The sequence below is a fragment of the Cryptotermes secundus genome, unplaced genomic scaffold (assembly GCF_002891405.2).
Source record: "Cryptotermes secundus unplaced genomic scaffold, Csec_1.0 scaffold579, whole genome shotgun sequence".
Classification (NCBI taxonomy): domain Eukaryota; kingdom Metazoa; phylum Arthropoda; class Insecta; order Blattodea; family Kalotermitidae; genus Cryptotermes; species Cryptotermes secundus.
The window spans coordinates 877,515-905,511 of record NW_019719366.1 but is presented as its reverse complement, the minus strand read 5'-3'; the positions used below and the strand labels follow the sequence as shown (position 1 = coordinate 905,511).

General features: G+C 41.7%; 1 protein-coding gene across 1 annotated transcript; it reads right to left on the bottom strand.

The window, feature by feature from the left end:
• Nucleotides 1-6,111: 6,111 nt before the first annotated feature.
• LOC117282369 (U-scoloptoxin(01)-Cw1a-like) lies at nucleotides 6,112-24,264 on the bottom strand. Its single transcript, XM_033751703.1, has 5 exons — nucleotides 24,181-24,264; nucleotides 21,169-21,230; nucleotides 17,330-17,376; nucleotides 8,909-9,145; nucleotides 6,112-6,900 (listed from the first exon to the last, which is right to left on the bottom strand). The coding sequence occupies exons 2-5, from the start codon at nucleotides 21,206-21,208 to the stop codon at nucleotides 6,754-6,756; spliced, it is 471 nt and encodes a 156-aa protein (XP_033607594.1). The 5' UTR covers nucleotides 21,209-21,230; nucleotides 24,181-24,264; the 3' UTR covers nucleotides 6,112-6,753.
• Between the last annotated feature and the right edge of the window lie 3,733 nt (nucleotides 24,265-27,997).

Below are 27,997 nucleotides of genomic sequence, written 5' to 3'. Positions count from 1 at the left end.
TACTTGACTCGTTAATTAATTTGTATGCAAGATTCTCTTAACTACGCTTTATGCTTTGTCAATTGTAGTGACTGTTTACAGTCACAGAAAAATATGTTAATGTGACGCCATGTTGAGTGTCAGAAGCCAGAAGAAAGATGCAGGGAAGCGAACTGAGGGTTAGTAAGATCTAAACATGACCTTTCTCATGGCCTTACAAGGATAGACCTCACGGGAATCGAACCAAAGTTATCCCGAGTACAAGCATTTGGTTTCCTCATACGATATATTCTTGTTAAATCTTGAATTCAGAATCTTTGTTATATGATGGATTACTCTGTATGATTGTCTTCATGCTTTCTCACAACGAAGAGTCTGAAACACACACTCTATAACGGGTGATTATTTATTCTTTGACTTTATTCATCCCTTCCAGAAGAATTCCCCGGTAGAATGCCCAGAACGCCTTTTGCCACATCTTTCCTATTTTCAGCACGTTACTATCACCTCGTCTGCTTCAGTGTTAAGTAGCTGTAGTCGATACAGTGTCATTAAGGAAAACATTGACAAAGCAATCAACATTCTTCAAGTTCCAGCCAACACGTGACCCGCAGCAACAGAGCGCATGATGTGGACTTAGAACTGAACTCTACTTGCATTTCTCACCACTAGAGCCTCCACTGTTGCTGTTGCTATCAGCTACAATCCCCCCACCCTCCACCCCTCCAACGGATCATTGAACGACGTAGTTTAAAATACTGCTTGCAGATGGCAGAAGTTCGCACTTCGTATGTGTGGCACTGTCATGGCGGCTTAATTGCAATTTAATTTTTTTTACACAACAACCTTATTTCTTGGAATGCATTTCGTCAGCGCAGTACTTTTATCAACAGGTAGGTTTATCATATAAAGTTAGGCAGTTATAAAACAGTCCGCACTTGCCTTGTAAGTAGGCCTAATAGCCTGACTTCTTTTGGCGTTTGATAACTCGTGGAAAGATGCACAATTCAGGTAAATTGCACATGAGACTTATCTCCATTTAAAACCCATGCGTCTTCGGAACCAGTATCCCAGGGTTTGCATGGAGGGACTGAGAAGACCATGACAAACCGTATTCCGGATAACAGATGTCTCAGGCGAAATTAAGGCAACATGTAGACATGCAGGCGAGGCATTACAGTCATTCTCTGAGCTGCTTCAATGTAAGCCGGAAGAAATGTCTTTGAATGAAGTTACGTAACAGCAGGCTCGAAAGGTCAAACGGATTAGGACGGCGGTTACAACTGTTATCTACAGTAATAATGATGATGAAAGTGGTGATAATTCATCCTCAGGCGTCATATTGTAGGTACAAGGAACTTTTTTCTATTGCACTAATCTATTTGGATTGTAAAACCCAGCCCACAGTCCAGCAACACAAAAGTTTTGGATCCTATAAACACGAAGGCCTAAATGTCAAACGACAAATTATTTCTGGAACAGCCGGGATTCGATTCCCAGAGTAACAAGCGTCTAGGGCTGTTTCCTCGGGGGTAAAGCGTCAAGGGCGTGAAGCTGGTCTCTGAGCTCCATTTAGTGCCGAGGTCAAGAATGATGGAACTATACCTTCACTTCCCATATATCTTCTTAAGCACAGGAACAACTTTACTTTTATAAACCCAGGCTAAGACAGGGCTGGTTTCGATTCGTGTTTGAACATGTCCTCAGAGATTCGCGCTGTCGCCATATTAGTATCCAATACATATCATTTTTTTCATCTCGCTCCCACTTTGGAGCATATGGCTGATTTCTCAGTTTCATTGATCGTTTTTTACAGACGGTAGGACTCCTTGGGCGAGTGATCAGCTCATCGCAAGGTCTCCACATAAACACAGGACAACACAATCACAGAATAAACGCATACACACACTAAACATCCATGTCTTGTGTGGGATTCGAACCCACAATCCCGACTTCAGACCGAGCGAAGAGAATACATGTCTTAGACCGCTCGGCTACCGTGACGGGCAGTATATGTCATTAGGTTATAAATATTGACCGCTTCTAGCCACAAAATACACACTCTCATCCGTCCGTCCATCCATCTTCTTACCATTCTATTTTGCTGTCTCCACGCGTTTTCCCACGACCAGAAGACAAGGTGGGTAGAGCTGCTTACCTTGATCATTCTACTTCTCAGTTATGAGTACATGGATTTCACTGTACCACCGGCAAATGCAAGGGTCGTCCGGAAGTCATGTTGATATTTTCAGCTTGCGCAGTACATGCAGTACAGTATCAGTGGCGTGCTCTTGTGATCACCATAATGAACTNTTTCTTTTACGTGTCGTAAAGCTACGACACGGGACCCACGGCTTAAAGTCCCTTCCGGAGGACTTGTTCCCTGAATTTTCCGCCCCTAAAAATTCCACGACTTCTGCCGGGTTTGAACCCGCGTACCTTGAGTCATGAGGTGGGAACGTTACCCCTATACTACGGAGGCCGCTTGTGTTGGTCTTACTTTCATCGGAATTATTTGAACAGGTTTTAGTACTTCGTGGTTCTACACTATTTAATGATTCTTTTCCAGCTATATGCGCTTAATTCCTTTATCGTCTTAACAGACTACTACCATTACCGTAAACCAGCAGTTGGATTGTCGTGTAGCTGTGTAATGCTTTAACCCGGTTTCCTTTCTCTTGTTTTCTTCTGACAGTCTTCCAGACTGCAATTCCAGCACCTTTCCCCTGACGACGGGCACTGACCTCAGACAAATGAGCACGACTGGGACCTGTTGGGCCAGTGGATGCCTCTGAAGACGCGGAAATCATGAACCCCACTGGCGCTCAATTCCATCTCTGTATTCGTATCGAAACGTCGTACATTACAGTTGCTTCAGATACATGCAAGCAACTGGGGCACGCGGTAGCTTTGGTTGAGGCACTGTGCTACAAGCCGGAAGGTCGCAGCTTCAAGTCCCGATGAAGTCATTGAATTTTTTTTTTTCAATTTACCTAATCCTTCCAGCCGCACTGTGGCCCTGGGGTCGATTCAGCCTCTAACAGAAATGAGTACCAGGAATATTCTTGGAATGTTCTTGGGGCTAAAGGACGGCCGGCGCGTAGGACTGACAACTTTCCATTTACGAGCGTCAACATCTCACAACCCTATGGGCCTCAAAGGCCTGTTACAGGGATACCTTTACTTACTTACTTACATGCAAGCAACACAATGCTTCGTCTTCTATATAACTTTCTTCATGAATCAATTTTTACTCATACGCCTGTGTGTTATGTCGTGGCCCACGTTATTTGTATTGTTTTCTTGGCTGTATTTCACAATCATCTGTATGTCCTAAGTAATATCTCCCGCACTGTACTCTCAGGGAAGTTATCCCTGTGACAGGCCGTGAAGGCCCATAGGGCTGTGAGACGTCGAGGCTCCCACAGATTTCTCTAGACAATCGGCATACAGTTGGCGGTAAGTTTGTCAGCCTTACGCTCCGTCCGCCACTGCACTATCAGTATCGTCCAAATTGGGTATGGGAGGCATACACTAAAATTTGTCGCGCTGCTTGATTATGATTCAGTTTAGTCTGTTTTAAAGAACTTTCTTTGTCTCCTGAAAAATATGTAAAATAAAGTTACGTGATTGTTGCAGCTGCTGCAAATGGGAAACTATTTATGCGACAAATATTATAGAACGTATCACTGTTTATAATATTGTATTGTAGTATCCTGTTGCACTTCAGTTATTTTGTTCGTGTTAGTTATTAGCCACCTAACTTGCAACTTGCTTTGTTTTAAACCTTTAAAAGTTTTAAACGTTAAAATCTCTATCTAAATCTATCTCAATAAAAATGTACAAGGGAAATACGGAAAAGATTGAGTCGCAGTTAGTTTTCATCTTTTATTCATGGTTTATGAAGGGACAGTAAGCATAACTGAGATACAGTAGAGAATATTACAATGGTAGAACAGTCACAAGAAAAGCTGTAATTATATACCACTGAAACTAAGGATCTTACTTACTTACTTACATGGCCGCGCCATAGCTCAAACGGTTAGTCGCTGGCATCCCACCGCGGCGGCCTGGGTTCGATCCAGGGTCTGGTCAAGTGGGATTTGTGGTGGACAAAGTGGCGCTGGGGCAGGTTTTCTCCGAGTACTTCGGTTTCCCCTGCCAATCTTCATTTCACCAATTGCTCCACAATCACCCTCACCTATCATCTGGGGCTGGTACAATAGGCCAGAAGTGGCCGCGGTACAAGGGACTTAGTCCCACCCCACTAGCAATAAAAAAAAACTGTTTCTTTGCCTCTACATCACGTCATATAAGGCTCAGCTGATATTTTGCACTATAAATCGATTTACTGAACCTGAGCTGTCGTTGTAGTGTCCTGATCTCTGCCTATCTAGATTTATAAATCATCATTTTGAATGGGAAGAAGCGGGAGGCGACTTTATGTTTTAATAAGGCGGAAATGAATATGTACTCCACGGCTGACAGAGGGGACGAAGCGGAAAATCCGAACCTCACTAAGGTACTTGGTTCCTCACATTCACAAAGTTCTGATTTCGTGAATATGAGGGGAATATCCACATCGAATCCGGTCGGTCTCTAACCTGGCACCTTAGGTAGGCCACACAGCGGCATGCGTCAAGACATGTAACAGTCAAGACACGATGTCTACGACATGACGCAAAGAAAGGAGCACAGTTGAAACGAATGGAATTATGAAAACCGCCGCACACCGATCTGAGTCATGTTGCTGACGTCAGTTTCATGCTGACCAATCACAATAGAAGCAAGACTGCGTCTTTTGTCTCATGTCTTGATGCTTGTCTTGGCGCAGTTAATGTGCGGGCGCCTTTAACCCTTAACCAACTGGCCAGTAACTGCCCAAAGCATGTACTCATGGAGTACTGTTGAACAGCGACTGTTTCTAGTGCCTGCTTGAAAACGGCGAGCACTTTCAACACCTGCTCTGATCACGGCACACAATCCAAGATAAGATATGTGTAAATTACTTTAATATCTGTATGGTATATTTTATATTACAGCTCATTTCGTCGGGCCGGTTTTATATGAATCACTCTGTATAATACTGACTATAGAAATGAGGACAGACTGCTGGCTGCATGGCAAGGAACTGTAGGTAATCAGTTACACACATGTTTCGCCCATAAAGACCATCTTCATAAGTTAGGCACATTTGTTATCAACTTTATACTAAATCTGTACTTTGGTCAATATTTACATTGTCAGGTGGTTTGTGCTTGCCTGGGTTTGAATATATGGTATAAGTAAGGTATAGGAAATATGTTAAATATGTGATATGAATATGATTTGTTAAAGGAAATGCAGTAAAATATAAAGGTAACATAAATTGCAAATTCAGAATTACATTTTATTTCAGAATTTGTATTGACACTACTCGTACATATTGAACAAATACCCTATGCCCCACTTTTATCATACAGTCAAACTCAGGATAGCACAAAAATCTAACAACATAAACNATATTAATTGTAACGTAAACACTGGTCAGTGTATAGATTTAGCATAAAGTTGGTAATAAATGTAAAAAAAATGCCTATATATGGTCTTTATGGCCGCAAAATGTATGTAACTGATCAAAATATGTAATTGATGTTATATATTGCGTTGTGTCGACGGACCTACCCATAATTATGTATCCAACATAACATGATGCTCCATTACAGTATTCTGTTCAACATTAATTAGTTTTTCAATGAAATCGTGGATGAACTCCACCATTAAAGCGGCTTGCTCTACGGGGCTTGTAACCAATAACCAAAAGACTACTCTGTTTCTTCGTCCTCGGCCTTTCAGACAATTCCTTGCTATAGTGCATACATATGTTTTTATAATATTCACAGTGTTTTATACAGCGAAACTGTAGGCTTACACGCTATTTAGCGGCCTCCGTAGTCTAGAGGTAACGTTCCCACCTCATGACTCGTGGTACGCGGGTTCAAACCCGGCGGAGGTCGTCGAATTTTTAAGGGCGGAAAAATTCAGGGAACAAGACCTCCAGGAGGGACTTTAAGCCGTGGGTCCCGTGTCGTAGCATTACGGCACGTAAAAGAACCTCATATCTCCAAAGGAGGTCACTGAGCTAANTAACTAACTAACTAACTAACTACACGCTATTTGAAGCAGAAATTTGTACAGTTTTTAATTGGTCCCACGCAACGTCACCTATTTTCCAGTTCTTGAAAGGAGTCGAGAGATATAATACACTGCACAACCTTGAGATGAACCCAGTCCCTTTGCAGAAGAGAACTAACTTGCCGTAATTTCATCCTAATTGATTTCCCTTATAGTGTTGTTTGGAAATGCAGTAATTATTTGTGAGCCTCTATAGAGATGCAGCCAGTGACATCAGGCATCTGAAATACGGATCGTTAAAGAACCGGCTTATAAACTTTGTACATGTTCCCACTTTATAGCATATTTTTTTACTGTTTAATCTTCCCTACTTGGTATTATAACTGGTATAACACGTATTTCACGTATTGATAACACCGACACTTGTGAATCACAAAGGCCAACCGACATTTCTGTTTTCCATCATAACGTAATTGGTTTTTTCCAGTGAAACCATACGCCTGAATGTTTCATCGTTTCCACATCCAGTGCCTCAGCCCGCAGACTGTGTAAAATTCGTACGAGTCTGTGAGTAATTTGTTTGGGTAATGCAGTGACATTCCCAGTATTAGCAGCTCGGTCTGTTTCCGTAATAGGCGTGGCGTCATGTTGCAGTTGGGACTACTGGAGCGTTGTTTCTCCATCTGCTGGGGACGGCGATGGTTCGATTGGTCGGTCCGTCCGACCGAACTCCTCATTGAGACTGTAGTACTGCGGTGACTCTTCGCATGCGACTGCGTCTTCTGGCCTCGTGCAAGTGAAACTCTCCTGAAACACAGACATTTCATGCAGTTCTGACCCAGTTTGTTTTAAGCCAGTCTAGGAAGCAACTCCGTGCACCCTTTCAGGTATATAGATTTGGAATGCGTTTTTAAGCATGGTTTTTCTAAATGAGATCATCCCTGTATGTACAGTAGACTGCATGCTCGATGCCCAAAACTATCCAACCGATTTCAGGCGGATTTTCCACGTTTCTTATCTGTATTCGTGGTTGTGACTCAAATATAAATTCATCAGGTAACATAGATTGCTCATCATGACCAATGTTGTTCTCGGTATAAAACTTAGATCTTGTTTAAGATCTTCAGCTTCATGGATTGCGCCCTCTTGCTTCTTCCGATTGAGAAGTAACTCCTCGAGTGGGGGATCGGCCTATCGCTAGAGTTCCACCTACAGGGGTAACACAAACACAGAAAGACACCGACAAGCAGTCATACCCTGAATGAGATTCGAGCCCGCGATCCTAGTGTTCTAGCTGGCGAAGCCAGTACGCACCACAGAACGCACTGCCATCGTGATCGCCTCATTAAGAAACATAAAGGTAAAAAAGGTAAAGTTGTACCTGTGCTTAACTAATTAAGCACTGCGTCATAACAGTATGTGGGAGAGTGGATGTATAGATCCACATTTTCTTGACCTCGAAACTAGCTGGAGGTGAGTGCTCATCTTCATGTTTCAGCCGCTTTACCCCTAGGGAAAGAGCCCTCGGCACCCATTTGATAAGAGTTTGGATGGACCCCAGAGCCGGTCTGGACGACGTGGAAAAGAGAAAATTCTTGGCCGTACCGGGACTGTTAACTCCGACCCCTCGGTCGTCCAGCCCGTAGCTAGTCGCTGTACTGACTGCGCTACCGCGACTCACCCCAATAAGGTATATAACTTTTAATTTGAACGCATTGTTCTACACCCTATATATTCATAAAATCCAAGGCAAATTACTCGTATCAGTGCAGTATATTAGCTCTTGAACAAGGAGGTTCTTTTTGTAATAAATAAACACAAGAGGCAATCAGATACGTTAAATAGCAAAGATCGTGTTTCAAAATGTTGCACTCCATTTTAGTACACATTTTCCTTTCGTTTCTCTAGGATACATACGTACCTTTCCTGAAAGATGTATAGTTTCTACACAATTGGGGTTCGTATAGATTGCCTTCGAAGTATTTTGGAGTAATGAAAAATGAAACAAATAAATAAATAAATATACACAACTATGGAATTGTATCGTTACTTGAAGTGAAGGATACATACAGTAACTGGTTTTAAGAACGTAAATAACAATAGAGGCTTGCGTCTTACGTTACTTAAAAACTTTGTATTCTGTTAACTGTACACCACATTGACAGCCTCTGTGGTCTAGTGGTCAGAGCTCCTGGCTACAGATCCAGAGGTCTCGGGTTCGATACCTGGTGCTACCAGACTTTCTGAGAGGTAGTGGGTCTGGAACGGGGTCCACTCGGCCTCATGAGGGTAATTGAGGAGCTACTTGAATGGAAAAGTAGCGGCTCCGGTCTAGAAAACCGAGATTAACGGGCATGGGATCCGTTGCACTGACCACGCGACACCCTCTATCCGTTAAAGTTGGCACTAACTTCTCCCACAATCGGCGGTCTCTCAGTCGGTATAGTTCGGTTGTGGACTAAAACCACGGAGTTTTGTTTTGTTTGTTTGTAAACCACATTTAAAACCATTTCAAAGGAAGGTTACATAACTTTACACACATACATCTGTGTTTTGCGCGCGTCTATATCTCAACACTTTTTTTTTTTGCGATTAGGCGTTTCATAAGGGCAAATAACATGGAATATAGTGACGGATGTAAATTAAATTTGCTCGACAAACTTAGTGGGAAATTTCCATGCCAAATTAAAAAAAAAAATCTGCTTCAGCACTGAAAACATTCAGAGGAATGGACAGACATGGACCCACTTTGTGAACTTGGCGCAAAAAACGCACACATTCGTAGGTGAATCTTGATATAGTTGCTATACATTACCTGGTTAAAGACAGTTTCTTCGGGACAGATGAAGCTCCACTTGAATATCTTCTCCTTGCCATCTGCGAACTGAACGGGCAGACAGACGTGGAACAGCTGACACTCGTTGTCCACATCTGCGTAGTAGCCGTAAATCCGTGACTCGCACGAAAAAGAGTCTGTGATTTCGGATCTGATGGACGTAGCGTTGCTAGGCAACCCCAATGCCTCCTCGGGACCGGGCGCTTGACGTTCCACCTGTAATATAGGACTGCTTAATGGGGTATTTACCAGGTTCTTGCTAACAAACTTCCTGTTAAGCCACTGGAATGACCGCTAGCTTCACAGGACCATGCAGAAATCTGTAGATACAGGGTTCCGTTCGAGCACCAAGCAATGTACACTACTACTCGTATCTCGCAGTTCTGTATTTCAGATAGTGTGCTCCTTAAACTGCGATACCACGGTAATCAACCGTTTTGTAAATTTTAATTCGAAGCTTTCACTTTTTTCCATTTTAATGTTGTCCACCCACCTACGCCTTGATCTTCGCAGTGGTCTCTTTCCTTCTGGCCTTCCCACCAGTATCCTATACGCATTCCTCATCTCCCGCATTCGTGCTACATGAGATGATATGGATTAGATTGATCTGGCTCGGGATAGGGACCAGTGGAGTGCTCTTGTGAACATGGTAATGAACCTTCGGGTTCCATAATATGCTGGGAAATTCTTGAGTAGCTGCAGAATTGGCGGCTCCTCCAGAAGGGCTCAGCTCCATGAGTAAGTAAGTAAGCTTTCACTTTAAAGTATCGTTAATATAGATTGACTGACTGGCATAATGAGGTGCTTCGTAATTATCACTTTTCGCCCAATGTTGTTGAAGTGATAGAGGCAAAAAATCAGAGATACGCTCTCAACAATTAGAGATACCACTTGGAAGATCCAGGCTGGGAGTGTTAAGATAGATCACCAAGAAATATAATGTATAAGATCTGGACTAGATTACTCTGGCTCAGGATAGATGGCTCTACTTACTTACTTACTTCATGGAGCTGAGCGATACTTGAGAAGCCACTACTTGTGCAGCTACTCAGGAACTTCCCAGTATTTTATGGAACCCGAAGATTCATTACCGTGTTCAGTAGAGCCCTCCACTGGTCCCTATCCTGAGCCAGATCAGTGCAGCCGTTACCACCCCATCCTATCTCTCTAAGATCCATTTTAATATTGTCCACCCACCTACGCCTTGGTCTTCCCAGTGGTCCCCCTCCTTCTGACTTTCCCACCGTCCATCCCCGAGGCCCTTCGTGTTATTTCGTGACAATTTTATTTTTTACGGTGAGGATTTGTTAGTTCAACCCCAGAGTTGGAGAACTACCCTTGTCGGCTGTCCGCGACTGCTTGTTCAGTATATTTGCAGAGGATAGGTGGCTGTGGACACGGTAATTAAACCCATGAAATTTAGAGTGTAAGGCTGTTAAGATGCTGTGATGTAGAACATTGAAGATGAAGGTAGCAGATTTCCATCGAAACGTCGATGACCATCCGCCAAATTTTACGACGTCACATTCCAGGAGACCGTAGTGTTAGCAGTATTGAACTTCTGAGTTTCATGAAAGGGGAGTTTCTTGACAAACTGAGCGACTGTTAGCTTCTGAAATGTTCTTCTTCAAGCATTTAGTTAACCCTATGTTTGATTTATTTACTGAAAGTCTAGACCATTTGCAGATAATTTATTGTATAATAAAGAATTGCTTCCAGAATTTTACACACGTATGTGTTGAAGATTAGTAGAGTATTTATGGGTTTATTTTTATGTTTAATTAATTAATCATTTATGTATTATACCCCTGAGACCGACGTACGATATTAGATTTTGTTTTGTATTCGGAAGTCTGTGATTCCTGACACCTACCTTTATGTTACTTATTAGTACCTTTGAACAAACATTAGTTTAGCCTGGCTTAGCTCAATGGTAATTATGTGTACCTCCTGATTTGATACTCTCAGACTGTCTTACGGGATTCGTCTAGTGCTTACAAAATATACCAACTTATTCTATAAGTCATGAAGCAACTGTTGTAATGGAGATGCAGTGTATTTTGCTGCAGGAACCACCTGAAGCTTTATACATTTTTAGATGAGTGTCACCTCTTGAAAGGTTAAAATGCCACGCTGCTAAGCATCTCATAATTATCTAATGTAATTAACATTTGTTCAAGTATGATATAAAAGAAAAGATGTGAACTGTGGCATTTCACCTGAAGCAAAGCTGGTGTAGAGGTTCTCTTTCTCTTTCTGTTGTGCAAATACGTACGGCTCACCCAGTAACCCCGATCACGTGATGATGTAAGATTTCAACTTCCTCTCTCTAATCACATCCGTTTACTTTGTATTATTCGGAGTTTCATGTTTAATTGAGAAGAAATTTCTCTGTTAGGGCGGATAAACGTATTGCATAGAATAAGGACATCTTCCTATGTTATTTCCATTTATTGGTTTTTGTTCCTTTAACGATGCTCATTTGCTCGATATAAAACGTAGATCTTGTTTAAGATCTTAAACTTCGTGGATTGCGCCCTCTTGCCTGTTCCGATTTAGAAGTAACTTCTGGATCTATGAATAGTTTTTGTATATTTGATAGGACTCCCTGAAGGGGGGGGGTCGGCCTATAGCGAGGGTACTACCTACAGAATATAACACAAACACAGAGTGACAGATTAGATGACAAAATTATTAATTGTGTTTGCCATTCATTTGGAAATGCTTAGGAAAGTCACAGACATGAGAAACACATAGAGTTTTTAGGCGGGAAACTGAAGGGAAAAGACGACTTGGCAAACCTCGACGTAGATGGAAGGATAATATTTAAACAGGTTTTTAAAAAATGTATGAGAATTTAGGAATGCAAGAATGTCGGGTTCGGGATTTGATTAAACTGGCTCAGGATATATTCCAATATCGGGGTCTTCTGAACGTGGTAATGAATATTCAGGGTTTCATAAAATGAAATTTTCTGAGGAGTTTAATGACCATTAGCTTCCCACCCTGCTCCGTGGGGTCAGAACAGTTGTGAAATTACATTTACTGGACATCGTTTACTTAAAAATTCTGCCGTACTCAAAATAGAGGGCACGCGGTAGCATAGTTGGTTGAGGCACCATGCTACAAGCCGGAAGGTTGCAGATTTTCAATTTACCTAGTCCTTTCAGCCGCACTATGGCCGTGGGGTCGACTCAGCCTCTAACAGAAATGAGTACTGGGAATCTTCCTGGGGGTAAAGGATGGCCGGCGCGTAAGGCTGACAAACTTACCGCCATCTGTGAGCCGATTGTCTGGAAAATGTATGAGCCTAGACGTCTCAAAACCTTATGGGCCTGCACGGCCTGTTGCAGGGATATATTAACTTTTATTTTTACCAGAATTCAAATAAGTGTAGGAGCTTCAAAAATTGGTCGTGAGGATGGGTGAACGATACTATTAAACGTTCATTTTTGCAGCCCCCCCCAGAACGTGCACGCATCCGTCTGGCACTGCATTAGAGTACATATGCCGCTTCTGACTGAAGCTGTACAAGCTCTTGGCTTAACGTTTGACCTCGGCTAGACAGCCTCCTGCGGCAGTTTTCCATACATCACTGTCCTCAAGACCCTCCAAACCATCCGATCATTAAAAAGAAGCAAAGTTGTGAACGGAAGAGAAAGTCATCTCACGCAACTAACACAACGTTCCATTAAAGAAGCCAAAAAGAAAATGTGCCGTGTTTTACTGACTAACCATTTAATTCAAGTTCGAGAAGAATCGAACAATTATAGCCTCCAACATTATGCAATGAATTACGCAAGCATATGCTAAGAGTAACGGTTTATTTCCGATGGTATTACGCATTGTTTACAACTTTCTTTTTAGGGGGAGATAATTCATCGTCGGAATTTATTGAATCTACTATTTTTCTGAGGGGGCGCGCTGTAGCGTAGTTGGTTCAGGCACTATGCTACAAGCCGGAAGGTCGCGGGGTTAAATCACGATGAGTTTTTTCAGTTCACCTAATCGTTCCAGCCGCACTAGGGCCCTGGGGTCGACTCAGCCTCTAACAAAAATGAGTACCAGGAATATTCCTGGGGGTAAAGGGCGGCCGGCGCGTAAGGCTGACAACCTCACCGCCATCTGTGAGCCGATTGTTTAGAAAATGTGGGGGCCTCAACGTCCCACAGCCCTTTTGGCCTCCACGGCCTGTTACAGGGATACCTATACTTTTTTTTACTTTACTATTTTTCGGAAATTCGTTATATTTCCGTCTCACAGATGAACAAATCACGAAAGAAAGCATATACTCTTCTGCCCCTCGGTTGACATACATAAAACATGAACACCAGCAATCTTCAGAAATCATTATAAAATCATGGTTTTGAAGTAGCTATGTTTAGAAGCCTCGCGGGGTAGGTTTTCCTTCACATCCTGTTCTCATGACGACGGAAATACAACCAATTTCCGAAACATGGCAGTTTCGATAAATGATGACTATAGATAAACTCCAAAATAAGTTTTAAACGGTGTACAAATTCCCGTGTGGAGGCAGATTAGAATATTTCCACCATAGCTCTGGGAGGCTTAGAAGGAGATGGAAAGAGAACCCGGTGTCTCGGAGTAAAACTAGGTGTCCCTGTCACTGAAAGACGTAAATGCAGAGACCTGGTCTTCTAGAATGGGGGTTGGACGCAAAGATGACGACTTTGTTCTGTAAAAAGGAGCATTGTTACGAAATCCTAATGTCTAATTCACAACAACCTGGCAAACTAAACAAAGACTTGAAACCGAAAAAATCATAAGCAGGAATAGACAAACCTAAACAGAATATTCTAAGGAATACTATGGCTCAAAAAGTACTATTTTGCCAAAGACGAAACCACGCACAAATAAAATGTATTACTCGTAGTTCTGAGTACGTGTATGTCAAATTTTCAATCTTCAACTCTTTCCGTCACACATCATAAATGAACTGCCCTGGATTTGAATCAGGGACTCCTTAATAAGAAGGTGGTATATGCCTAAATTAAATGAAGTATAGTACACTTATCAATATTACAGAATCAAGGAAGGGCGGTAGGAAGTACGTAAATTATGATAAGTCCAAAAGCCTGTCAGTATTTTCCCAGCCCCCGAAGATAAGTCAGAAGGCGACAAATTAAAACTAGGCTAAATGCGGTAAAGGAAAAAGGTAAGGTAAAGTTGTCCCAATGCTTAACTAATTAAGCACTTCACCATGAAGGCGTAGGGGGATTGGATGTATACGTGTATATCCACATTTTCTTGGCCTCGGTACTAGTTGGAGGTGACGGGTCAGCTTGACGCTCCTGTCGCCTTACCCCCCGGCGAAAGAGCCACCGGTACACATTGAGTAGGAGGCAGGGTGGATCCCAGAGCCGGTCTGGACGACGTGGAGAAGAGAAAATTCTTGACTCTACTGCGACTCGAACTCCGACCCCTCGGTCGTCCAGCCCGTAGCCAGTCGCTATACCGACTACGCTATCTCGCCTCCAAGTTAAATCCGGTGTCCGCATAAATTTAAGAATTCGTGTGTTTGTTAGTAATACTCGATTTGGATTATACTTTGTCAGTTTTGTCATGAAACTTTTTATGGACGACGTAATTTACAACACTGGAACTGGGATACGCCTGCACAACGAGCTACCGGAGTGCACTTCACGAATCTCACAATCGTGAGTTATGAGTGCTCGAGAATCTGGTTAATAAAATTTGCGTATCTCTCTCTCTCTCTCGGAAAACATGTCTATTGGAATTGTTGCGAGTGTAGTTCACAGAATTATGTTCAGATCTGTCCAGAAACATGTCCGAAATTAATTCCGGAAAATTGGTTCAGCTTTGCTTGAATGATGGAATGGTATATTATTTATTTTAGTTCATTTGACGATTTTGTCAGTAATTCAGTCAATGTGGGGTCAGGTTTTTGAATGACAATTAATATTGATTTTCCAAGGATGTGGAAGAATGCGTCGTGTCCGAATTTAAGGAAATATCCCGATTATTTCTGGAAAGACTGAGTAAAATCACGAAAAATCTCAGTCAGGATTGGCGGCACCCCAGTCGGCGTTACGGGAACCTCCCGGATGAGAACTGGAAGAATTAATACTTGAACCACCTTGCTTGATTGGTCGATTACATAACCCTCCTTTTTCTTTAGTAGATTATCTAAGAGTTCTGTTTCAAAAATTGGTCGCGATAAATGAGGAATATAAATATCGGCTCTGGAGCAGTGGGACAAGAAATAATTATGGTTTGACTAAAGATGTTATTCAAATTCCCCCGGAAGTAATGAGGAAACCCTGCTTAGGACTCGTCATCTCATTTGAGATTCGAACGGGGTACAGTGAAGAAACTTGTCAACGAAGCCGCTACCAGAAATTATATTAAATATTATTATAGCAGATTATTGTCATAGCAAAGGAAATGAAAGTGTGGATGCAGATATGACAGACTGTGTGGATGGGGGGCACAGCTTCCTGGATGCCTCTCCTGTACACACATCATATATCACAACTTTCACTGAATGCTGTAGCTATCCTCTTCATCGGATGACATTTACGGCCTCTGATGGGAACGCCTGTCTTGTACGTGGGCAGTTTGCTGTTAGACATTTGCTGCTACAGTACAATACTAGTTCCGTTCGTAGAACTTCGTATACTGGTAAGCAATTACATTTCACGAAATCCAAGTGAAATTTCTCGCGTAATTTAGGGCGATCTTTCAAAATTCTAAAATGAAATGTATAAATACGGGCAGTGGTTACTTATTTACTTACTTACGCATGGAGCTGAGCCCTTCTGGAGGAGCTACCAATTCTGTAGCTACTCAAGAATTTCCCAGGATTTTATGGACCCCGAAGGGAACGCCTGTCTTGTACATGGGCAGTTTTCTGTTAGACATTTGCTGCTACAGTACAATACTAGTTTCGTTCGTAGAACTTCGTATACTGGTAAGCAATTACATTTCACGAAATCCAAGTGAAATTTCTCGCGTAATTTACGGCGAATCTTTCAAAATTCTAAAGTAAAATGTATGCCGGTCACGGTAGCCGAGCGGTCTAAGGCATGCACTGTCTTCACTCGCTCGGAAGCCGGGATCGCGGGTTCGAATCCCACTCAGGGCATGGATGTTTGTGTGCGTTTTTCTGTGTTTGTGTACAGGTAGAGGCCTTGCGACGAGCTGATCACTCGCCCAAGGAGTCCTACCGAATGTGTAAGATCTAGTAAACTGAAATGAAACGGAGAGTTTCATGGAGGTAGGCCTAGGCCCAAATTGGGGCTGTAGCGCCACAGGAAAAAAAAGTAAAATGTATAAATACGGGCAGTGCTTATTTATTTACTTACTTACTCATGGAGCTGAGCCCTTCTTGAGGAGCCGCCAATTCAGCAGCTACTCAAGAATTTCCCAGCATTTTATGGAACCCGAAGGTTCATTACCGTGTTCACAAGAGCCCACCACTGGTCCCTATCCTGAGCCAGATCAATCCAATCCCTACCATCCCATCTAAGATCCATTTTAATATTGTCCACTTGCCTACGTCTTGGTCTTCCCAGTGGCAGTATATTCGGAATTTTATATTAAACAAAATTGTCCTAGGATGTTCCTTCTTGGGAAGCTGTCGGTCGTTCGGGTGGTGCAGTTCACCTCCTTTTTTGGTATCCGCAGGTGCGTTGCCGTAGGCAAAATGGGTAGCTGCCAGACACAATCCTGAGGCCAATGAATCCACTCCACGACCTCTACATGACTGGTCCACCACTTTGATATTATTATCCATTCTGTGCCCAGGTTTTCTAAGTGATATCATCCCTTGAGGATTGGCGACTAGATTTTTATATGTTCCTCATCTCTCCTATGCTTGGTACATACCCCAGCAATTGCCTTGTCCTTAATTTGTTCGTAATTTATTTGTTTATAACATATGGTTCATAGTAACCCTTTATTAAGCGGCCTCCGTAGTCTAGGGGTAACATTCCCACCTCATGACTCAAGGTACGCGGGTTCAAACCCTGCGGAGGTCGTGGAATTTTTAAGGGCAGAAAAGTTCACGGAACAAGTCCTCCGAGAGGGACTTTAAGCCGTGTTTCCCGTGTCGTAGATCCTCATGAGCAAAATTAGGCAAAGTTTCCCGCCCAAGTAGTTTCCAATTCCTCCGGTAGATGGGGAAGTATCGGGGACCACTGCCAGAAAGGTTGCCGACCTCCCTGGCAGGATGGGGCTAATAGCGAGCACCAATACCGGAAGGGCATGGCGACTGGTAGAATATCAAAAGGGGACGTACAATAGACTATTAGTCGCGGTGCATGGGGAAACCCACCCCCTCTAATAATAATAATAATAATTATAACCCTTTATTATATTTTTACCGAGTAATTTCAAATTTTCACACATATAACTTACCCTGATCTTCGGGTAGGCCACGACGAAGCTGCTTAGGGCGACGATGGCTGTAAGATACAAATAAATAGAATTATATATATATATATATATCATATACAAAACGAACCTTTAGATAACTTATTTAACAATACTATATCATTATAGTTCAATCGGTATAGCGACAGCCGGGCACGGTAGCTTAGCGGTCTAAGAATGTACTGTCTTCGCTCGGTCGGAAGCCGGGATCATTGCTTCGAATCCCACACAAGGCATGGATGTTTTGTGTGTGTATACGTTTATTCTGTGTCTGTGTTTTCCTGTGTTTAGGTAGAGGCCTTGCGACGAGCTGATCACCGCCCCAAGGAGTCCTACCGTCTGTAAAATGATCATGAAGCTGAGAAATCAGCCCTATGCTCAACAGTGGGAGCAAGAGGAGAGCAGCAGAAGAAAAAGAAGGTATAGCGACAGATTACAGGCCAGACGGTCGAGGAACTGGGGTTCAGTTCCCGGCAGGGGCAATATATATTTCTTTTGTCCACAGAGTCGAAATCGGCTGTGGGGTCCACCCCTCTAGTGTTCATGAGGGAGTCTTATCGAGAGTAAAGCAGCAGGGGCGTGAAACTGACCACTCATCTTCGTTTAATGCCGAGGTTAAGAACGGTGGATACGCCTACATGGCCTGACGCTTAATTAATTAAACATTGGGGAAAGATTTCCTTTCCGTATATACTATGTCAATCTAGAAGCTGGTTATGTTAACGACATTCGTGATACTTAAAGCGCTATAAAGTGTTCGAATCGTGCAGTCTGCTCAAACACGTTAACACTTCAGGACCGATGACACATCTGCGATCAGTATCATTTGATGTTGACTGGCGGGGGAGATCTGTCGGCCTTCCAGTCTGCCCACCATGAAACCCAAGCTCCCGCGACTTGAGCACCAGATGATAATATTGCCGACACATATAAATGAGTAATAACAAGTGAATCGCAATTTTGCTTAATATGCCAAAAGTCCTAATTAAGTCTGCTCCAAGTTTCAATCCAATTCTTCCTTGCCCATATTAATACCAGGTGGGCCTTTTTGCCACTTTCCTCATAGAACGTCTTTATTCTAACAAACGTCATGCTTTCCTTTGTTTTCTTTTCATTTATGAAATATGTTATATGCTGATTGAACAAAATTTTGCTAAATTGGATCCTTTGCTTCGTACTTCGGTATATGGCAAAAATAAGGTAAGAAAAATGAGGGCTTGACAAGACCGCATTTCACAGAATTGGCTTTTCCACCATAAATTCCTTTGAATCAGTCCAGACCCGATGTTCTTTCTTTTAAACAAATCTTATTTCTGTTCATAAGTCAGTTTTAAATTATTCTTGTTCTTCTACGGGCGCTACAATCAATGATTAAACTTGGCCTCATTAGGATTGTTCGCCATTTGTCCCCTTCCTGTGACTTTCGTCTCCAGTTTCTAACGCCCATTGACTTAAATCTTATTCAGCTAAATCCAGCCACCTGATACCAGGCCTACCTACTCGTCTAGTTCTCTCTGATTTAAAGAGTTAACTTCCTGCAAGGATTCTGTTCCTGCATTCCAAAAAGGTGTCCCGGACATCTCAACCGCCCTACTTCGATCAATTTCACTATATAGACAGGTTAGATTAACGGTATTTGATTATAATAAAGACAACATTTCTTTGCAATTGAAAAAATCTTTAGAAAAGAAAAGTGTTTAAGTGAAACTATAGTTTTTCGTTTTGAGAGAAGACAAACTTTACTGACGGAATGCAATGAGAAATAAAGTATGGCCGTTGACGAGACTGATGGGTGGCTGAAGCCAAAGCGAGCCAACAAACTGTCAGAATTCATGACAATTGTTTATTTATTTATTTATTTATTTATTTGCGTATGGTTCATTTAACTGTGCTGTTAGTAGCTCGGAGCCGAGATAGCTCAGTCGGTAGAGCGATGGACTACGAGTTGGGCGGCCGGGGTTCGATTCCCGGCAAGAGCACACAACGTCCAGACAGGCTCTGCTGTCCACCCAACCTCCTATCTAATGGGTACCAAGGACGATTTTTCAGGGGGTAACGCGATCGGAGCGTGAAGCTGATTACTCACTTCCATCCAATACTGAGGTCAGGACTGGTGCAAACATACCTCAGCTCCACCATTCGCCTTCATGGCATAGTGCTTAATTAATTTAACACAGGGAGAACTTTGCATTTTACATTTACGCTGTCAGCAGCTCAGTCCACAGCGTCAATTGATTCGTTGACAGTAAATAGTAAAGTGGAGAGGAGGTGGAATGAAGCGGTTGTAGCTCAGTTTAGGTTACTATCCCGACGTATGTTTCAAATGACTGAGGAAAACAACAAAAACTGTGTCAAGATAGTCTGAGTCTCGGCCTAGATCCAAACCGGGTACCTTGCGAATACAAAGCAGATACGATACGTCTTGAGTTTATCTGTTCGCTGGTGATGCTAATGACGATAGATACATTTTTTTTATTCTTGTGGCTGGCTTTTCCGTAAAGAAATGAGGATGCAGATTCTAATAAGAAAGCATATAAATAACACAATGCCCCGAATTGGACTTGTACAGGAGTTTTGAAGTTTAGGATTCCTGAAATGTTCATTTGATTTTGGGCGGTGCCCATATTCAGATATTTCTCCCAGCACTTCTTGGTATCTGATTCATGCCGAAAGCAGGCATCAGCAGATGTGGTTTAAGCAATAGTCTTGGCTCGTATTCGAGAGGTTCCCCATTCGAATCTCGTTCGAAACACTGACTATCCTGCCTGTGATCTGTAGCGGTTTTCCTCAGTTCCTTTCGGCAATATTGGGATAATCCCTTAAGCTGCATCGCAACAACTTTTTTATTGCTAGTGGGGTGGGACTAAGGCCCTTATACTGCGGTCACTTCTGATCTATTGTACCAGCCCCAGATGATAGGTGAAGGTGATTGTGGAGCAATTGGTGGAATGAAGATTGGCAGGGGAAACCGAAGTACTTGGAGAAAACCTACCCCAGCCACACTTTTTCCACCATAAATCCCACTTGACTAGACCCGGGATCGAACCCGGGCCGCCTCGGTGGGAAGCCAGCGACTAACAGCTTGAGCTATGGCGCGGATAGCAACAGCATCCTTTCCAGTTCAGTATTAACTCTTATGCACGCATCTGGCACTATATAGTTTTTTAACCAACAACTTCATTCAATAAACTACAAACAAAACAAAACAAATAGAACCCACGTCCATTTCCTGCGCATTGTTGCCTTTGTATACTCTTTTTTAGAATGGACAGATGACAAGACGCACTGTGCCCAACAACGCAAATGTTGTGTATTTTCAACTCAGCTTAGTTAATATGTTCATGTATTAATTATATATACATATATTTAAAAACAAACTACGTGGCCTGTAGTCCGCAAGCGAACTATACCGACCGAGAGACCGCCGCTTGTCGGCTAAGTTAGCGCCAGCTTTTGCGGATAGGTGGTGTAGCGTGGTCAGCGCCACGGATCCCCACGGCCGTTGATTTAGGTTTTCTAGATCGGAGCCGCTGTTTCCTTGTAATAGCTCCTCAATTATAATTACGAGGCTGAGTGGACCCCGTTCCAGACCCACTGTATATACAATTAATAAAATAAATATGGTTCACGCACCGAACTGAGCCCGATAGAAACGGTACAAACTTCTGTGTTATGTTTAGAGTGTAAGCTGTAATCAGGCAATATTTCTTCGTCAGTGCGACGATTTAACGCATGGTACGTGGCTGTTTCCCCGTCTTACTGTGTAGCTAATGAAGAATATATTTGCCCATCCCATCTTGTGGATTAACATCTTGTGCACTCACCTAGAACAGAGGTTGATATGATACGGTGTAATGTGCACATCGTGACGGGCGGTGATAATATTCTGGAAAAGAACAGTTATAATAACACAGTGATTAAAGGAGAATTGAATATATGAGTTTCGTATTTCGAAAGTAAATCGGAGTCCAATCAATTCCTCATAAACCTTGCAGATCATTGCGTAAACAATTGCGCTGTGAGTTGTGTCTCATGGTAGCCTATAAAGGAAATGTTGAAATATTTATGTGCCAGTAATTATTATTGGTACATTAATATATTATTATTGATATTATACTCGTTATTAATTACAAAGTGGGTGTAACGAGTATTAGCGATGCTGAGGTGCAGGACAAATGTGATGGCCGAGCATTTAAAGTTAAAGTGAGCAGCCGACAAATTTCAGTAGCGGACTAACTTCATAATTTGGCCGTGCCATAGCTCGAGCGGTTAGTCACTGGGTCGGGTGAAGTGGAATTTGTGGTGGACAAAGTGGCGCTGAGGCAGGTTTTCTCCGAGTAGTTCGGTTTCCCCTGCCAATCTTCATTCCACCAAATTCTCCATCATCATAATCACCCGGGGCAGGCTACAATAGGCCAATCAGTGGCCGCCGTGCCGAATGGACCCAGTTGGACTCCACTCCCCACTAAGCGAAACTTCATGTTTTAAAAGAAAATAACGTACAGATTTAAATATAAAGGTAAGAAATTGATATATTGGATACTCTACAGTACCAAAAATTAATAAATGAAACCTTAAGAGAAATAAAAGTAGGGACGTTGTTGAATTCATTTCCGCAATTCAAGAATTTATAAATGTAGAAATCTCAACTTATTTGAGCAGCGTACCCAGGAAATGGGCTTAAAATCTAGATAAAATAATTTATTTCAAATTGGCAGTGTTAGAGAAACGCTTAACTTACATGCAGAGATTTCAATGCTGGAGTGGGCAAGTAACATTTCGTGAACCGAGTGTATAACCCCAAACTCAGTGAAGAGATTGAACCTTAGAATGATGTTATGAAAAGAATTAAAAAGTTGCAATGGATCTAAATGACTGTCAGAGAAAATTCAATGCTTAAAGAACGAATAACTTTGGGAATATTTTAGTTCCAGGCGTGCATTTAATTTAGATATCTGCGAAAACGTGAGTACATATTATTGCAATTGACACGTTAAAGATATTCCAGAGCCAGAATACACAAGCAATTTTTGTAGTCTGCACTGCAAATTAATATAAGAATCTACTGCAAAAATTTAAATCCTGACATTAATACTACAAGACTGACCTTGAGTATGATTATAAGCGAATAATTGATTAATTGTAGTCATTTCTATGTTAATTAAGAATAAATCCGTATGACTGTTAACTTCATCTTCAGAAAAACTCCGTATCTTCGAATTCTAAGTATTTCACTAAACAAAGTTAGGTCAGGTCAACATAGTAACATATCCCATGTATCACAAATTAAGAATTACAAACTCTGTTTAATTAAGAAGATCTGGGATGTGACGCCTTCTAGTTCGATAGATTCTTACCGACGTTTCGGATGAACCCTAGTAAAAGTTCAACAGACCACACGATCTCACATAACAGAAAAATGGTAGTCTGTACAGTCATCTAGAGATGACACAGAGCTGTGAAAGCCTGAAATCTCACAATGTTGAACTAAGTAACAGATATTTGAATAGATTTTTAAAGAACCCAATTTACTTGGATACTGTCGATGTTTACATGGCATTTATTTCTACGAATCTGCATAAATACCACTGCTTCCCATCTACGAGTATATTGCCTTCTCTAAACACATCTGGGAACGATGCCAGCACTGCATGGTCTGCTATTCCATTACGTGTATTCTCTCTGCCTTCGAAAAACGACAGTTACGATCCCAAGAACTTTTAAAATTGCAAATATTTTATTATTGTAATATAATTTAGATTTCACATGATCAGTATTTTACAAAATAGCAAAACAAGTCATCACATTAAGAATTTGTAGATTCAATTTCATCTCAAAATATTCGTAACTTTTATAAAATTCGTCCCTAAAATATCTATAACGAAAATAAGATAAATTTGTTGTTTAGCAATCAGAAAATAATATAGTTGTATCATTTTCTTTGTTGCTTTTATTGTAGTTTTATATTAATATCTGAATATTATACGGCAAATAAATTAAAACTGCAATAATTTTAAGTAGATCTGCAGAACATGATAAGGCTTGATTCTTATAGGTATAATTAAATTTGCAGCGGCATCTGGAAATATTTAACTCAATTATTAGTTGTTTAATGCAAGACCATTCTTAGTTTTACTTGCTTTATATGCAGTGGGCGTTCTTTGTTGTTGCATTCATTGAAATGGTTTATTTCTGTCATATTAACAAGTTTTTTTCCCCACAACGAAAATCATTTTCATTTATTAATATTTGAAAGAGGACATAAGTGTGTTTTTATGAAGGTCCTTTGCCTAAAACAGACGAGCAACGAAGCACCCAGCCAAATGACCATTTTCTGAATACGTAATAATAAATGGACTTCTTCACTCAACATTTTCAACTATAATAGGAATATAAACAAAATGTTCTGGGAATATTTTGTCAGAATATACAGGAATAAATAACCTTAAATAACTAAATTCCATAAAAGTTTGTTTTAAGGATAGTACGTCATATTTTGGTCTCCGTTGCTGCCACAAGTTGATGAATTTTCATTTCCTCGTACATTTAAATCGAGAATAATTTGGGTACATTTTCTATATAATAAAAGAGGATAATAAAACATTCATAAATCAATTAAGCAATCGCTGATATTACTGAACGCGATATTTATCTCAATTACCATATTCCATTAATATCTTAGATTTCGTCATGCCCATTTTTATTTCTCTTTACAAATTTTCTGACCACTTTATATTTTACAGAGCGCTTTATCTGTCCTGACCGTCAGCATGTATTGTTACCAATGATGATGTGATTATTAAACCGTGAAACATTAATTTAGATTATATACAAACCTGACTTGTGCCTAAGCAATCCCTACTTCTGTAATTAAATGTAAATGAACAGAGAATTCAAGAAGATGCGGTCACAGAAACAAAACACACACTCATAAGACCGAATTGAAACTACGAGCTTTTATACCATACAAATCCGAAGATGCTCAGAAGTGTGAGTGGGGAGTTTGGGCTGGAAGGGATAGCGTGGAGGTGCATGCGTGTGTGCGTACGAGGGTACGGGTGGGGACATCCGGAGGTCATCATTCAGAAACCTGTGTCTCACATTCTATTTCTATTCTTACGTCGTTCCGTTCATCTTCTCCTCAGCCTCCAAGCTGCAGCCGACACTCTTACTTTCGTCAAAAACTACACTTTTGTGCAAGAATGACTTACCTCGGATATGGTCTAACGTAACATAGGGGAATTCCCAGATTCTTCTCGGATTCTGAAATTCAGCCCTCACAGAATTTTACCTCCATATCTTAAACTTTTCCGTTGGCCAGAGGAGAATGCACGGCGTCTTGCTTTCGAGACTGTCTTCTTCCCACCAGCCTTATATTCTAAAACTGCGTAACCGTTGTTAGCGTAGTGTAACATGAGGCCCGAAAGCCGGAATAGCGAAGTCAGAATAGACATTTATTGCTAGGCAACGATTCGGCAAACGCATTCCCGCGACAACGAATACGCAAACAACAATCGAGTAACTTCCGTTGCTATGCAACGTAGCAGTAAACAAGCCTTCCCAACAATAGAGAGGCTGAGTTTTCTGCGTGGTCCATGCAAAATGGTTGTAAAGAAGAGTTCCGAAGCTGTCAGTAAGAGCATAGAATGGACTCGTGTTTCGAGACGCTAGCCTGCCGGGGCATGAGCTTTGGAGCAGGGGAATTGAACTGACTTGGCAGTTGCAGAATAATGGCAAGAAAGAAATTAGGCTGTGAAAAGAAGACTTCATATGTGATTTGAAGTGACAGTGAGACTTACGAATCCGTTGCCAGGATACGACTAGTGAAGACTGAGAACCCTGGTGCATGTGTAACAGTGAACTGTAAAGTGTGTGGATCAACGATAGCACTATGATTGCCTGTAGTTCCGAGTGATTGGTTGTCAATAACTCCAATCAACCAATTAAGAATCCGTCTTATAAGTCACGCGCACAACATCTACAATCTACAATCTGAAATCGGCCATCCGAACATTAAGCGAAAGTTGCCAAATTAAAAATGAAGCACACTGTAGCGTAGTTCGTTGAAGCACTATGCTACAAGCCGGAAGGCAGCGGGATCGAATTCCGATGAGGTGGATTTTTTCAATTTACCTAATCCTTCCAGCCGCACTATGGCCCTGGAGTTGACTCAGCCCATAACAGAAGTGAGTACCAGGAATGTTCTTGGGGGTAAAGGACGGCCGGCGCGAAAGGCTGACAACGTTACCGCCATTTGTGACCCGACTGTCTAGAAAATGTTGTAACCTCAACATATCATAACCCTACGGGCTTCCACTGCCTGTTACAGGGATACCTTTACGTTTTTTTTAATAATATTAGATTCGATTAAGAAAGGTTATAAATAGGAGTTGGGACAGCTCAATCGGTATAACGACGTGCTGCGGGCCAGAAGGCCGGCGTTCCATTCCCAGCAGGAGCAAGAGTGATTTTTCTTTTCTTCATATTGTTCAGACCGGCTATTGGACCCACCCAGCCACTTATCTAATGAGAACAAGGGCTCCTTCTCCGAGGAAAAAGCGCCCGGCGCAAGAAACTGACTAATCACATTCATCTAGTGCCGATGTCAAGAATGATGAAGCAATATCTGCTCTCTCCATACACCTGTATGGCCAAGAGCTTAATTAATTAAGCGCAGGGAGAATTTTACCTTTATCTAGGTTGTAAATGAAAAGAATTGATTATAGTGTTGGAATGATCTGCATACTAAATACTAGAAAGGAGATTGTTTTATAGACTCATCCCATTTACAGTTATATCCCTGTAACAGGCCATGGAGAGCCGTAGGATTGTGAGACGTCGAGGTTCCCACATTTTCTAAACAATCGGCTCACAGTTGGCGGTGAGGTTGTCCGTCTTAAGCGCCGGTCGCCCTTTACCCCCAGGAATATTCTTGGTACTCATTTCTGTTACGGGCTGAGTGGATCCCAGGGCCATAATGCGGCTGGAAGGATTAGGTAAATTGAAAAAATCCTCATCGGGATTCGATCCCGCGACCTCACGGCTTATAGCATAGAGGCTCAACCAACTACGCTACCGCGTACCCCACAGATTAGCAAGAACAGTTATTAAGCAGAACAGAGAGCAATCGTAACATCCCAGAAGTAGTACTATTCATGGCTGTGAGAACCTCGATAGATAAAAGTAGGTGTTTGACCGTGATACAGTTTGTGTAGGACATCAACGTTTATTGCCGTACTCACGTAAGTCCGATATTGGGACTTGATCCTGATCCATTTCAATCCAATCCACTTCCTCGCATCCTACTACTATGACACATTTTAATATTGTTCGCTCATTTACAGCTTTGTCTCAAAATTGTCCTCTTCCACTAAGATTTATATCTGAAACATATTATATTTTTTATCTTACGTACGTTAATGTACTTTCCATCACATCTTTTTTTTTAAGCCTTTCTGATATTAACCGAAAATTTGCTTGTGGTGTGAAGCTACAATTTATATGCAATGTTCTGCATTGTTCTTATTTTATCTTTCTTAGGTCCCTTATCGTGGTCGTACCATAGTCCAGGCGGTTAGTCGCCGGCGGCCCGGGTTCGAGTCTGGGTCAGGTCATGTAGGTTTTATGGTGGACAAAGTGATATTGGGACAGGTTTTCTCCGAGTACTTCATTTTCCCCTGCCAATTTGCATTCCACCGATTTCTCCACAATTATCATCTGTCATTGGTGCTGGTACAACAGGCCAAAGATTGGCCACAATACCAAATGGACTCAGTCTCACCGCGCCCCAAAAGGATCCATATTTCTTACTGGGCACATATTGTCCCTCTAACATAGTTACACAAACACTCGCACATTATGTAATACGGTTGATTTATCTATGAATTTTGATTGTGCACCAGATGGAATGGCCAAGTATCTGTGATTCAGTTCGTAGCGTCTCGTTTATGGAAATAGAGAAATCCACAGAATGTGTAGATACCAGATAGTACTGGCATTAAGAGAACGCCTAGCCCTAACAACCTTCTGTCAATATCATAATTATGTGTGCTTACTTGAATTGACACTCGATTTAAGTTGAGACTCGGTTAGGTTTTCAAAGTGATGACATCAAGCCTGCTTCTACATTTCAGGTAAAATGCCAAGCACAAGCGACACAATTTTCAACAATTTGGAAACCATCAGTTCAAGAAAGCAGGATTGCTAGTTAGACCAGTAGCCATCTGCAGTATGTTGCATGAAGTAGCACGTGCCGTTGCACTGCACAAGGCAAATAGTTGATTCGTGACTGTAGAGTTGAGAAACACGGAGCTTATATCAGTCACGTTTGCATTAGGATATATTTTTTAAATTCCAGCCGACAATTATATTTGTAATTGAAGGAAACCCTGTTATTTTGTATGGTTATCAGACGTATTCTGCTATTGTGAGAGAAGGCCATACATTTAAAAAACAAAGTGCTGAAGAAATTGTGCGATTTGAGAATCCTATGGCTGTGACTGTCTTACTGACTCACTTCATGGAGCTAAGCCCTTCTTGAGAAACCACCAGCTGTGCATATACTCAAGAATTTCCCAACATTTTATGGAACGCGAAAGTATTCAAAAGATCCCGCCACTGGTCCCTATACTGAGCCAGATCAATCCAGTCCAT